Source organism: Dreissena polymorpha, chromosome 4, assembly GCF_020536995.1.
Source record: "Dreissena polymorpha isolate Duluth1 chromosome 4, UMN_Dpol_1.0, whole genome shotgun sequence".
Lineage (NCBI taxonomy): Eukaryota > Metazoa > Mollusca > Bivalvia > Myida > Dreissenidae > Dreissena > Dreissena polymorpha.
This window is the reverse complement of record NC_068358.1, coordinates 49,966,662-49,980,506: the sequence shown is the minus strand read 5'-3', so window position 1 is coordinate 49,980,506 and position 13,845 is coordinate 49,966,662. Positions and strand designations below refer to the sequence as shown.

General features: G+C 35.3%; 1 protein-coding gene across 6 annotated transcripts in view; it reads right to left on the bottom strand.

The window, feature by feature from the left end:
* Nucleotides 1-1,195: 1,195 nt before the first annotated feature.
* LOC127877681 (AP-5 complex subunit beta-1-like) overlaps nt 1,196-13,845 on the bottom strand; it is a 67,290-nt gene continuing 54,640 nt past the window's right edge. For 2 of the 6 annotated variants that reach the window (XM_052423794.1, XM_052423793.1), the window contains exons 15-25: nt 13,187-13,293; nt 11,210-11,282; nt 10,137-10,203; nt 8,236-8,300; nt 7,689-7,762; nt 7,050-7,128; nt 6,070-6,099; nt 5,037-5,100; nt 4,274-4,435; nt 3,162-3,262; nt 1,196-2,632 (exon numbers count right to left, since the gene is read on the bottom strand). In XM_052423794.1, coding sequence (XP_052279754.1) covers nt 2,463-2,632; nt 3,162-3,262; nt 4,274-4,435; nt 5,037-5,100; nt 6,070-6,099; nt 7,050-7,128; nt 7,689-7,762; nt 8,236-8,300; nt 10,137-10,203; nt 11,210-11,282; nt 13,187-13,293 — 992 coding nt within the window. In that variant the 3' untranslated portion in view covers nt 1,196-2,462. The remainder of the gene's footprint in view (nt 2,633-3,161; nt 3,263-4,273; nt 4,436-5,036; nt 5,101-6,069; nt 6,100-7,049; nt 7,129-7,688; nt 7,763-8,235; nt 8,301-10,136; nt 10,204-11,209; nt 11,283-13,186; nt 13,294-13,845) is intronic. The other 4 variants (XR_008048523.1, XR_008048524.1, XR_008048525.1 and 1 more) reach the window with 4 other exon arrangements.

Sequence of the window (13,845 nt, the reverse complement as noted above, 5' to 3'; positions counted from 1 at the left end):
GTGTGTGTGTGTGTGTGTGTGTGTGTGTGTGTGTGTGTGTGTGTGTGTGTGTGTGTGTGTGTGTGTGTGTGTGTGTGTGTGTGTGTGTGTGTGTGTGTGTGTGTGTGTGTGTGTGTGTGTGTGTGTGTGTGTGTGTGTGTGTGTGTGTGTGTGTGTGTGTGTGTGTGTGTGTGTGTGCACTATGTGCTCATGGTGAGCTTTTGTGATCACCTTTTGTCCGTTGTGCTGCGTCAGCATTTGTCTCTAGAGGCCATTTCTTGTCCGATCATCATGAAATTTGGTCAGAAGATTTGTCTCGAAGATGTCTTGGACGAGTTCGAAGATGGTCACGGTTGCTTAAAAAACATGGCCGCCAAGGGGCGGGGCAATTTTCCAGATAAGGCTATAGTAAAACCGTGTTAACACTCTATAGGCCACAATTCATGTCCGATCTTCATAAAACTTGGTCAGAAGATTCGTCCCAATGATAGCTTGGACGAATTAGAAAATGATTCCGGTTGGTTAAAAACATGGCCGCCAGGGGGCGGGGCATTTTTCCATGTATGGCTATAGTAAAACATTGTTAACACTCTAGAGGCCACATTAATTGTCCGATCATCATGAAACATGGTAAAAACATTGTTTTTAATGATATCTTGGACGAGTTCGAAAATGGTTCCAGTTGGTGGAAAAACATGTCTGCCAGGGGGTGGGGCTTTTTGCCTTATATGTCTATAGTAAAAACTTCTTAACACTCTAATTGTCACATTCATTGTCCAATCTTCATAACACTTAATTGGTCAGAACATTTGTTTTAATGATATCTTAGATCAGTTCGAAAATAGTTCCGGTCTGTTAAAAAACATGACCGCCAGGGCTCGGGGAATTTATCCTAATATGGCTATAGTAAACCTTGTTAGCACTCTAATAAAAGTTAAATTTATAGTTCACTCTTTATGATACTTGGTATGAAAATTTTGTCTAATGCTTTCTTAGGGCTGCACTGAGCAGGTCAGTTCCTTTGTATCTCAGGCGAGCGACTTTGGGCCTTTCAGGCACTCTTGTTTCGAGAGGGGGAAGGGGAGAGTGACTGTCCAGTATTTGGTTCATAACAAACTTAGGAAAAATCTTTTGTAAAACCGTCCTTCTATATTGTTGTCTATTTTGATTTGTGTCTGTGGTCTTATCAATCGTAAAGAAAACAATAAAACCAGTATTTATTTAAAATATTTCACTAAATATATGTAAAATATACTATAATTGACATTCATTCATAATTGAAACACAGACATAAGTTGAAACAAGTTAATGTCTTATATATAATGATTACTAAATAACAAATTCAGAAGTTGCATAAAAATCCTAAAAAAATATTTCAAGAAAATAATATTTATAACAAGGGCTGTTTGTAAAACATGCATGCCCCCCAAATGGGCTGTCAGTTGTAGTGGCAGCCATTGTGTGAATATGTTAGAAACCATTTTACTGCTTCAATAGGGGTAATCTGTCAGTCATGATCAATGTACCTATGAAGTTTCATGATCCTAGGCCTAAGCATTCTCGAGTTATCATTCAGAAACCATTTTACTGTTTCGAGTCAATGTGACCTTGACATTTGACCTAGTAGCCTGAAAATCAATATGGGTCATCTGCCAGTCATGATCAAAGTACCTATGAAGTTTCATGATCCTAGGCCTAAGCGTTCTCGAGTTATCATCTGGAAACCATTTTACTGTTTCGAGTCACAGTGACCTTGACCTTTGACCTAGTGGCCTGAAAATCAATATGGGTCATCTGCCAGTCATGATCAATGTACCTATGAAGTTTCATGATCCTAGGCCAATGCATTCTTGAGTTATCATCCGGAAACCATTTTACTGTTTTGAGTCACTGTGACCTTGACCTTTGACCTAGTGACCTGAAAATCAATATGGGTCATCTGCCAGTCATTATCGATGTACCAATGAAGTTTCATGATCCTAGGCCTAAGCATTCGTGAGTTATCATCCGGGAACCATTTTACTGTTTTGAGTCACTGTGGCCTTGACCTTTGACTTAGTGACCTGAAAATCAATAGGGGTCATCTGCTAGTTATGATCGATGTACCTATGAAGTTTCATGATCCTAGGCCTAAGCATTGTTTAGTTATCATCCGGAAACCTTTTTACAGTTTCGAGTCACTGTGACCTTGACCTTTGACTTAGTGACCTGAAAATCAATAGGGGTCATCTGCCAGTCATGATCAATGTACCTATGAAGTTTCATGATCCTAGGCCTAAGTGTTCTTGAGTTATCATCCAGAAACCATTTGGTGGACTGACCGACCAACGGACCGACTGACATGTGCAAAACAATATACCCCCTCTTCATCGAAGGGGGGCATAATAAATATTATCTTATTAGACACTGTAAAAAAAATATTGCACATTTGGAACAACAAACTTTGACGGGGGCAATTGTTATCTGTTGGCATAAAAGCAAGTCTAACCATGTGAAACAGTGAAAACATTTTCAAGAAAAGATGAAACATGAGGAAGAACACTAATCTGATCCATTGCCATAGTGACCACCACAGTATGACCTTGACCTTCACACTGGAGGAGGACATGGCTCCTGGGAGGCACTAACATGGCGTACCTTGTGTCACTGTAATCTAAAAAAAATTCAAACGTATTAATAATCTAATTTAAAATAAATTTATTTTCATTGATTTTGTGAATATGGTGCACACTTTGATAATTTTAGTATGAGAAACTTAACAAAATATGAACAGGTTAAATCAATAGTAATGGTACTGTTGATGAATTTTAATGAATACAAGGCTGAATCTTAATTAATCCAATGCAGTTAAACATCACATCTGTATTGTTTCAAATAATTCTAAGACTCTTTTTTGAATTTGAAATATTTCTTTGATTTAAAATATTTTGATATTTGATACTTTTATAATTTTCCCCAAGACTATTTACTAATTAACATATTTGTTTCCATGAATTGTCTCATCAAATACTTCTCAGTACTTTTTCATTATTTCCCAAATTTGAAACCACCCTGATATACATCGAAAAAAATATGCAACTGTTTGCAAAATGTAATGTGTTAAAATATGCCATACACGAAACATTAAAAGAAGGCAAAGATCAGTATTCTACCATGCAAACAAAACAAAAAAACATTGTCACCAGGTGAGGAAGACACCAGATATTTGGCCAGGCGTTGATGATGGATTTTCATAAACTGCTCAGCAGTCACTTCAAACAACTTCACAGATTTTAGACCTTTCCTGAAAATATTGTGTATTAAAAGCAGTGAGTTATAAAACAGGAATTTCATTATATATGTAATACATTTTACAACCAAACTCAAAATTGAGTATCTTTAGTACTAACACTACATGTATATGTAAATCTCCAGATATTAACCATATTTAGATGCATATTTTTGCTGATTAGCAGGTCTGGATTAGAAGCATTGCATCATGACTAAACAGCATGCATTATGTTTCTATTAAATATCTATAGTAGATACAGAAATATGGTGTTGTGTTGCACAAATCATAACAAAACATTACAACAATGATGATAATTCGGTGAGTAGTATAGCTATAGCTATTTGTTAACTACTAAAGCTAGAAATGAAACAAGACTATTGCCAAGCAATATATGTCCCCTACCATTGTCAGAAATTCCACCATTGTCAGATTTTTTTGTTGTTGCCATAGCAACCAGAATTTTTTACGTAAGAACAAAAATGAAATGATGTGCATAATGTCCATATTGCCATCTATCCATGTTTCAAGTTTCATGAAAAAATATTAAGAACTTTTAAAGTTATCGCAGGATCCAGAAAACTGTGACTGACTGACGGACTGACAGACAGAGCGCAAACCATAAGTCCCCTCCGATGAAACCGGTAGGGGACAATAAACTACGAATCCTTCTACAATCATATTTTTAAGATATATAATAACCCAAATTATGCCTTCCCTTTTAATGTTATCCAACCAAGGCTATATTGAACTACCCTGAAATTGAACAATTTTGAATAACTAACTCGAGGTCTTAATGGCTGCCGGATTATACTGAATATAACAACTTTTATTAACTCACTTTTGTTCAATACAACACTCTGTGGCTGTAAATTGACTTATTTGCAGTTATGTTACACTCTATTGATGTGTACACTTAAAATATCATAACTCTACCACAACAACTCCAGGTGTAAACCAATATAATCTAGCTGTAATAAACTGAATTGGAATTTCCTCTAAATATATAATAGAAGTCACACATACGGCTTATCATTGTAAGGTTCAACCACATAGTTCCACAATTCTTCAAATTTGAATTCCTTGCTCTGTTTCCAAGGTAATGGCAGCATGAAATGCACAAACTCCACAGTGACAGCTGGCATGCTGGTGGTAAACGTCTGCTTTGTGTCGGCACAGAAGTCTACACTGAAACAGATGATTGAGAAATGTCAGTCTCTGGAAATCTTTCAAGTGATGACATCACAACTCTAGTTTTAATATTTTGTCATGCAGTTTACATATCTGAATGAATTTTATATAACAATTGAATATTGGTGTATCATGTTGGAATAAATATTGTTGAGATATTGTACTTATATCATGATGCTACTGCTTTTTACTGACCTGTGCAGTGTGATGACAGGAAAGATATTACTTTACTACCCTTTATAAATTGTGCACCGTCAGTAAGAAATCATACAATTTATTTTTCTTACTGAGCATCAATCTTTTCCTAGTAATAATTAACTAACAAGACTAAACTTAGCTTAACTGTATTTATTGACATCATCTTGTATATTTCCATGACATTATTTAACTTTTTAAAAAAAATGTCTGCTGACTGGATTTGAACCATCACTGACCTTATATGCATTAATTCACTATTTGCAATCTAACTTATCAATTGATCAAAAAGTATTCTGCATGACATGAGATAAAAGTTTAAATGTTGATTTTAAATATCAAGATCCTGTGATTGGGAGCATGAGTTGCTCATTATCTATACCGGTACTTATATTTCACTTACAAGCTGTTTAGTGCTATTGGGATGGCTTGCAGGGGCTTTACTTTCAGAACAGTGTCATGGTGTGCTGCAAAAAAGTGTTGCTTATCTTTGAAGAGATTTATGCAAATAATTATAAGCATGCATTATTCAAATGATAATAAAACATGACATACCTTCCCATATGAAAAGCAAACACAATCTTCCACACAATTGAACATCTATAACTTTTTGGGTATACTTGTCATAAACGGCAATTCAGCCGCATGAAAACAGCTATATGAGCAGTGTCATTAAAATGGATCTTATTCCATATGGGTTAAGTATAACTTCAGACCAGCCTGCCCATTTGCGCAGTCTGGTGAGGAGTTACCCTGTCAGGTAATGAGACCAGGAAAATCTTGTGTGATTATTATGGACAGGGTTATTCTTTCCTAGACTGCACAGGCTGGTCTAAAGCAATTCTGGCCACATACAGAATAATACCAATTTTTGCATGAAGCAGCTCATATGCCTTCCCAGCTATGGGGCATACCACCAAGTCGTTATTTTGATAATATCTGACCAATTCTTAACTCATATAAAAGTACACATGTTATTATATGTTCATACCCTGAGCTGATATTTGTATCAAATATTGTTTGTTTTACTGTATACTTAAACAAGACATGTGTTTGTCAGAAACACTATGTCCCCTACTGTGCTGCTTTGATTTTTTTAAATCTCACTTGGCAGGTTCAGATAATTATCTTCCTTTAAAACTTATTACTTTCCTTGGCTTTGTTTTGTTTTACCTTTGACCTTGAAGGTTGACCTTGACCTTTCACCACTCAAAATATGCAGCTCCATGAGATACACATGCATTCCAAATATGAAGTTGCTTTCTTGAATATTGCAAAAGTTATGGCAAAATGTTAAAGCTGGAGCAAACAAACCAGCCAACCAACCAACAGACAGGGCAAAAACAATATGTCCCCAACTATAGTGGTGGGGGACATAAACAGAGCCCAAAAGGAAAAGGATGAAAAGCAACAATAAGTCACTTAAATCAACTAACCTCCTTTGCTAATACATGGCACATGGACTTCTGAAATAATAAAATTGAATAAAGTATTAAAACTTGAGCACTTTCTATTCATACACCTTTCTTTTATTTTCTCAAAGTCCTGGAAAAAAATAATAAATTCGAAATAAAACAATATTTTTTATTTTGTTTGTATTTGTCATATGTAGAGTCCTCTTATTAGTAAAATAAACAAACAATCAAGATTTTATAACAGATTAGCTAGTTTTATCATAGTCATTTTGTAAACAAATACTTGATTTAACACAGATAAAAAAAAAGCCAAAAAAAATTCCCGAAATATCTGGGTCATTATCCCAAAAGCTAATATTGAGATGTTTACTGTAATTTTAGCAAATTGTTTACCAGTAACATAAAGAAATTCCTTTAGTCTGTTAATTTAAACTAATTTTTCTATTAACACATGCTTTATAAATGAAATACACATGTTTACAAAACAAGCATAATACAAAAAATATTGGTTTATTTTTCCATATAAAGCATAGTTATAGATTCATTTTGCCATATTAACATAGGACAAGAGATGTGTTTGTCAGAAACACAATGCTCCCTACAGCCCTGCTTTGAAGCCATATACATTTGTATTTGACCTTGGACCGTGAAGGATGACCTTGACCTTTCACCACTCAAAATGTGCAGTTCCATGAGATACACATGCATGCCAAATATCAAGTTAATATCTTCAATATTGCAAAAGTAATGGGCAATGTTAAAGTAATCGGACGGACAGACTGACTGACAGACAGACGGACTGACAGACAGTTCAACTGCTATATGCCAACCTACCGGTGCATACAAATATTGATTCATTTTGCCATATTATAAGAACACAATATTGAATCATTTTGCTACATTTCATGCATAAAATTATTGACTTTCATAAGGAAAATTGATTGGAAAAATATCCTTATAAAGACATAAAGAGCCTTGTTGCTATGGCCCATGGAACTTACTGGGTATATGCTGGAAGGTCAAGGAATCCTCCACACTGATGGACACTGCGTGGACAGCTGGAAAGCTGCATGCGTCCACCTGTAGAAAAACACTTTTTTGAAAGTGTTGTGGTGTAGCATGCAAAATAATGATACTTTATACAAGCTGTCTAACAAAACTGTGATTGTTTGTTATTGTTTTTGCACCATTCGTTAGTCTGCATCTTGGATGAAAAGGACTTGTTAGCACATAGACAAATTTTCCTAATTTTTTACAAAAGGAGCATTATTCTGATAAAGTTTAAAGCATATGTTAACTTCAATTTTAACAAAAACCTTTTCTAAGTAATATTAAAAGAGGTAAAATTCTACTTAAAGGCTGGTCACAGTTATAGGTGTTGGTTAGTGACTTATTTATTACGATTTAAACACATGTGCACAATTTGAATCGATTATCTGTAGACAAAGTAGAGACATGTTGTTTTACACAAATAATAAAACGGATTTTAGTACTAAACTTTAAGAGAAGTTGAGTTTTTGCAAGTTAACCTTAACCATAGCATTGCACAGACACCAACAAACAGTTGAGAAGTATAACTGGAACTATTCAATGAATAGTCAAGCTAAACTGTTCGGTTTATGCAAGTTTGATGTTATTACCAGGTGAAGTCTGCACTTCACTTCTACCACAACTTCCAATGTTGACAGCCTCTTAATATACTCAGCCACAGAATCTGGAGACATAAACAGATACCTTGGTGTAAAACATTACATTTATATCAACTAACATTTTACAATCATTTGCAGCTGATACAAAGAAATGTCTGGGTAATATAATATAAAGGTAAGAGACCTTTGATTACATGTGAAAAGTCTGATATGGCGTTGAGAAAAAACTAGGCTTGCCATAATAAGGAGCCTGATATCATTTGATATAAAGTCACCAACCAGATATTCTATTTATTAAGAAGCTTTTTTTGTTCGAACTAAATTCCTGAAAACTACACTGTATACAAGCAAAATAAATCAATCCACAAGTATTAAGCAATTTAGGGTAGAGCACAATATGCAAATTAGACAAACTAATGACTAATAATGTTCTAGATTAATAAACAAATGTAGTATATTTCAGATACAAGAAGCAAGAAAACCCGTAAAAACTTATTGAACAAATATTATATACAAGTGATTACAAAACAGCACTAACCTGGGGATTGCTCACTTGTCTGTGTTGAAGTGTCACTAACAAACCACTGAGGGGTTACACACAGCCTACAACACACACTTCAACATTAGTATCATGTTGAAATCATTGGAATTTGTAGTGGAGCTAGAATTTTGAAGGTATTACACTGAAAGTTTTACTTTTATTATGTACATTTTTATGTGCACATTCACATTTTAACTTATTTACATAAATATTTGAATATGCCATACAATATAATCAAACAATTTGTTCATCACACACAGATGTTGCATTCAATAAGCAAACATGCCTCAGATGGAAGCCTTGTCTGTATTGATTCATTTCCCAATTAGATTAAGCCTATGCCCAAAACAAGGGCCAATATTAATCTCAAAATTAAGTCAGGTGATGTGAGTTTGCAGAGTGTTGAATGGAAGATTAAAAGTTTTTTAGTAAGCAGTTTTTATATTAAGCCATTTAGGTTTTACTCAAAGCTTTGACATTCTGTAATAGTGTTATTCCGAAAGTAAGCTAATGTCCAGGTCAAAATTATGTCAAATGATGTGGACATGTTAATATTGTTCAAAAGCTAGCAAGTTAATATCCTACTAGCTTTGTCTCTTTGCATTATCTGATGCCCAGAGAATAAAGAAATTTGGAGAATGAAAATTTAACACCATTACTTTAAGTTGAAATAAACTTATTTTAACTTCATTGTAATACAACTCATAGGCTTAAGTGAAACTTTCACAAATGTATCCTTAAAGAAACTAATTCTTGGTGCTGTTCATTCCAACAAGAAACCGTCGGAGACGGATGATGCTCCCTATATTTTTTTTTGTCACAATATTGCACTATATATTCAGATAAAAGGAAATGTCTTGAGGGGCATAACTTTGGACAAAATAATAAGATGGATGGTTTAGCAACTTAAAAATTTCAAAGGGCCATAACTCTCTAAATAAATCATCTAACCAGAACCCACAAATAACATGCGCATCTCCTCAAGGTAGTTAAGCTTCCCATAAAGCTTCATTGAATTCCAGTCAGTAGTTGGGGAGAAATAGCCCGGACAAGAATTGCACTATATGTACAGTTAATAAAAAAATTTAAAGGGCCATAACTCTGTGAAAAATCATCCGACCATAACCGGCTGATAATATGCACATCTCGTGTAGGTAGTGAAGCTTCCCATAAAGTTTCATTGAATTCCTGTAATAAGTTGCTGAGAAATAGCTCGGACAAGAATTGCACTATATGTACAATGGAAAATTTCAAAGGGCCATAACTCTGTGAAAAATCATCCTACGAGAACCAGCTGATAATATGCATATCTCCTCTTGGTAGTGAAGCTTCCCATAAATTTTCATTGAATTCCAGTCATTAGTTGCTGAGAAATAGCCCGGACAAGAATTGCACTATATGTACAACGGAAAATTTCAAAGGGCCATAACTCTGTGAAAAATCATCCAACGAGAACCGGCTGATAATATGCACATCTCCTCTTGGTAGTGAAGTTTCCCATAAAGTTTCATTGAATTCCAGTCATTAGTTGCTGAGAAATAGCCCGGACAAGAATTGCACTATTTGTACAGTTAATGGAAAATTTCAAAGGGCTATAACTCTGTGAAAAATCATCCGACCAGAACCCGCTGATAATATGCACATCTCCTCTTAGTAGTGAAGCTTCCCATAAAGTTTCATTGAATTCCGGTCATTAGTTGCTGAGAAATAGCCCGGACAAAAATTGTGCACGGACAGACACACAGACACACGGACGGACAGACAGACGAAGCGGCGACTATATGCTCCCCCCAAAATAAATTTTTGGGGAGCATAAAAATTCCAAATACGGATCAAACTCATTTTCTCTGCAAGGAGAGGTGAAACCCAATCCATAACACCGCTGTGAACTGTAATACCTTTCCCATGTGAACACCGGTCCCTCCATATGAACTATCTTGGCCAGTGAGGATTTCCCCGTGGTCCCTGAAATAAAAATTAGACAATTTAATATACTTGTTGGTCTATACTATGTATACTTGCAACATGTCAAGCACATTGTCAAGAGTGCTTAAAATTATTGAACAATCTATACCATTTCCATGTTTTGCCTTTGACCATCGGGCGCAGGACTTACCTGTTAAACATCTTGTCCATATAATGAGCATTGGTGGTAAATAATTTTACAGTTGGATGATGAAAGATTAAGTTACAGTTCTGAAAAGCTGGATTGTGGTGAAACTGCAACTTTGACCTTTAAGTGTGCCCTTTACTTTTTAGCTATGGATAAAGGTCTTACAGTTACCATGTCATCTCTATGGTGAAAATTTCTGGTAATGAAGTTTTAATTTTTTGATGATGAATAATGAAATATAAGTCTGAACAGGCTGTAAAAAACTCAAATTTGACATTTAGAGTCAACTTGATATGTAGCTTGGAACATGGGTCGTTCCCGACACATTGTCTCCACATGGTGAACATGTTTATTAAGTTATTTAAAAATTGCATTATGAACTATCAAATTGCAGTTTCACTTTGAGAGACCTTTAACTTTAAGCCAGGGACATGGGTCTATTAAATGCAACACACCGTCTTCAGATGAACATTTGTGGCTTGTTGTTTAAAATTTGATGATAAAAAATGAAGAGTCTCGATAAGCTTCATTATGGCCAAATTTTACATTTTTCCTGTATGTGTGACTTTGGCTTTCTAGCTAGCAACAGAACCTCTACCGTGAGAGTAGATATGAAGACAAGTCTTTAGGCAATATACAATGTCCTCATGGTATACATTTGTATTAAGTGCTTTTTAAATTTCAAGATAAATTACAAAAGTACAGTCTGCGCACAGCCCTGTCAGTAGCTAAGCTGTCTGCCAGTGTCTGATATAAAGTTACACAAGGGTCCCATAAGTAGACAGGATAGCTCATGTCGGCTACGCTTGCTGGATTAGACATAAGACCCTTTTTTTGCATGACACTGCTTATATTGACCTGGTAGTAGCGATGACAAAGCTTGGCTCATCGAGTCTACTGCACGCTGTGTGGGCTGCAGGACTGACTTCACCTGAAATATCCAATATACTGACCGTGATTGTTTCTTTCTATGATATGTTCAGTTCACCTTTGTTTTTGTGCAATATTTAAGAAAAAGGAAACCCACTGAAGGCCCTTAGATGTGCGCCATATTAACGTGAAATGGAATACGAAGCGGTGAGGTAATAGATCCCATTTTATTTTTACCAACCTTCCATTTCTGTCTAAAATGTTTTCACAAAATTAAACAAGAGCTGTATTTGTGAAACACAATTCCCGCTACTGTGACACTTTGAAGTCATATATCTGACCTTTGACCTTGAAGGATGACCTTGACCTTTCACCACTAAAAATGTGCAGCTTCATGAGATATGCATGCATGCCAAATATCAAGTTGCTATCTTATTATATTACAAAAGTTTTGACCAAGTTTTAAGTTTTGGGACAGACACACAGATACACAGACACACACATACAATGACAGACAGACGGACAGGCCAAAAACAATATGACCCCGATCATTAGATCAGGGGGGGAATACAAATGGTGGCGACCATCATTGTGCTTAATTTCCCCATTACAATCAATGAGAGGCTAACCAATTCAGGAAGCATAAAGCAGTTCAAGTGTGATAATATCCATTATTGAATACAAATGAAGGTCTAAAAAAGTCTTTATTTGCACTCAGTTTTTATATTATAATAAGCTTGATGATTTGACAAGTTCATGTATGCAGGTGTCATGCAATATAGGAACCTAACCTTAAAATGTGGTAGGTTAATAACGCAGGTTCATGGCTTGGACCTCATCATCCGCGTAATATTGGAAATAGGAGTTACAGTTTATGAAGTTTCAAGTTACTATTTATAGTGTTCAAGATATTCTCCCAATAAAATTTAATAACAAATTAACAAACAGCAATACATTAGAAAACAGAACAATAAGTCTTATGTTTTCTGTATATTGCACATCATCTCAATGAGATCTGCCTATATATCGTTGCTGTCATTCTCAAACCTCGTAGCTCCAAAATTTTCAAATTTATTTTTTTGTCTTTTCCGAATATATGAAGTCTGGCGCTTTTTTTTTGGGCTATATCTCATAGCTCTACGCCAATCAGAGCCCTTGAAAAAGCCACATAACGAAATGTTGTAGTTTGATTGTTGAGTTTTTTGTCGGGCAAAAAGTCGTAGTGATTATTGCTAAGTCATTTCACCTATAGGTACATCATTTCGTTTGGACAAATTTGACAAAAACTTTTTTTAATTTGCAGCTACGAGGTCTCCTATCAGGATGAATTGTCGTACCTCATGAAAATGACAAAACTGTCGTGACGAAATAGTGTAGCTACCATTTCTGAATATCAGTATGTCTTACGCGTCTACAGCTTATACCGTATTTTGCAGCTTCATTTGTTTGGTATTTTTACAGATATTCACTTTCTAAAACATCGTTATAAAAAATGTGAGTGTTTTTTCTCTCTCCTAAAAAGTTGGCATTTTGTAGGTACAAGGTTTGAGAACGACAGCGACGATATACAATTTTAAGTTAATACCTCATACAATTTTGGAAATGTCCTTCGGCAATAATTTGAATGCTAGAATAAACAAAGGGTAATATCTCTCAAAATAGGGAAAACAGATTTATGTGTCTTGTGCAATTTCCATCAAAATCTACGTGCATATGAAGTTTCAAGTTGATCAAGATATTCCCTGGAAATAAAAACCAAAATAGCTGCACCCAAAAATCAGTTACACCCAAATACCACCCTTTAAAACTGTGTTGTGCGTGATATAAATGGATAGCATGTACAATACATAAAATATGTTGTTGAGATATGCATTCATATGATTATATTCGTCTTAGAATACAGGGTCCAAACAAATGAAAGGACCAATTGCTAGTAAAGAGATAAATCAAAAGTCAGGCCCCCACCTTGCTGTCTGCTGCAGCGATCAGCAGACAATAGTACAGCTTGGCCTGGTCCTGTACATCAGTGTTGTTGTAGTCTGTCAGCAGTGAGTACAGCAGCTCACACAGATCTGCAAGAACAGGGGTCGACCAAGGTCATTCCTACATTCTAGGGGTCAACAAAGGTAATTCCTAGTAGACAAGAAAGGTCATTTCTAATCACAACAGCTCATAATGATCTGCTAGAATAGAGGTCAATTCAGTTTTTTTTATATAATAAGAAGTCAACAAAGGCCATTCTCACATATTTAGGGGACAAAGATTATTCCTAGTTCAGCAATTTCACTCCTGGAGGTCATTTCTGAAAGTCAACAAGGTCATTTCTACTGGGCAACACAGTTATTCCTTGAGAATAATAAAGAGCATTCAACAATTAACTTGCACTTAATCTGTTGTATTCTAGTTCTAAATATATTCGAATACCTGCAGAATATGTTAAGTTGATGCACTCAAATGGTAATCTAAATTTTACTCAAACTTTAGCCAAAAATTTAGAAGAGCAACAAGTGGCAGATATCTGTTAAATTGCTGGTCAGAATTATAGGTATGGGTAAGTGATCTTGCATGATGACAATAAAGTCTTTTACGAAATAAACAAGGGACAAAATTGTCACAAAACCAGG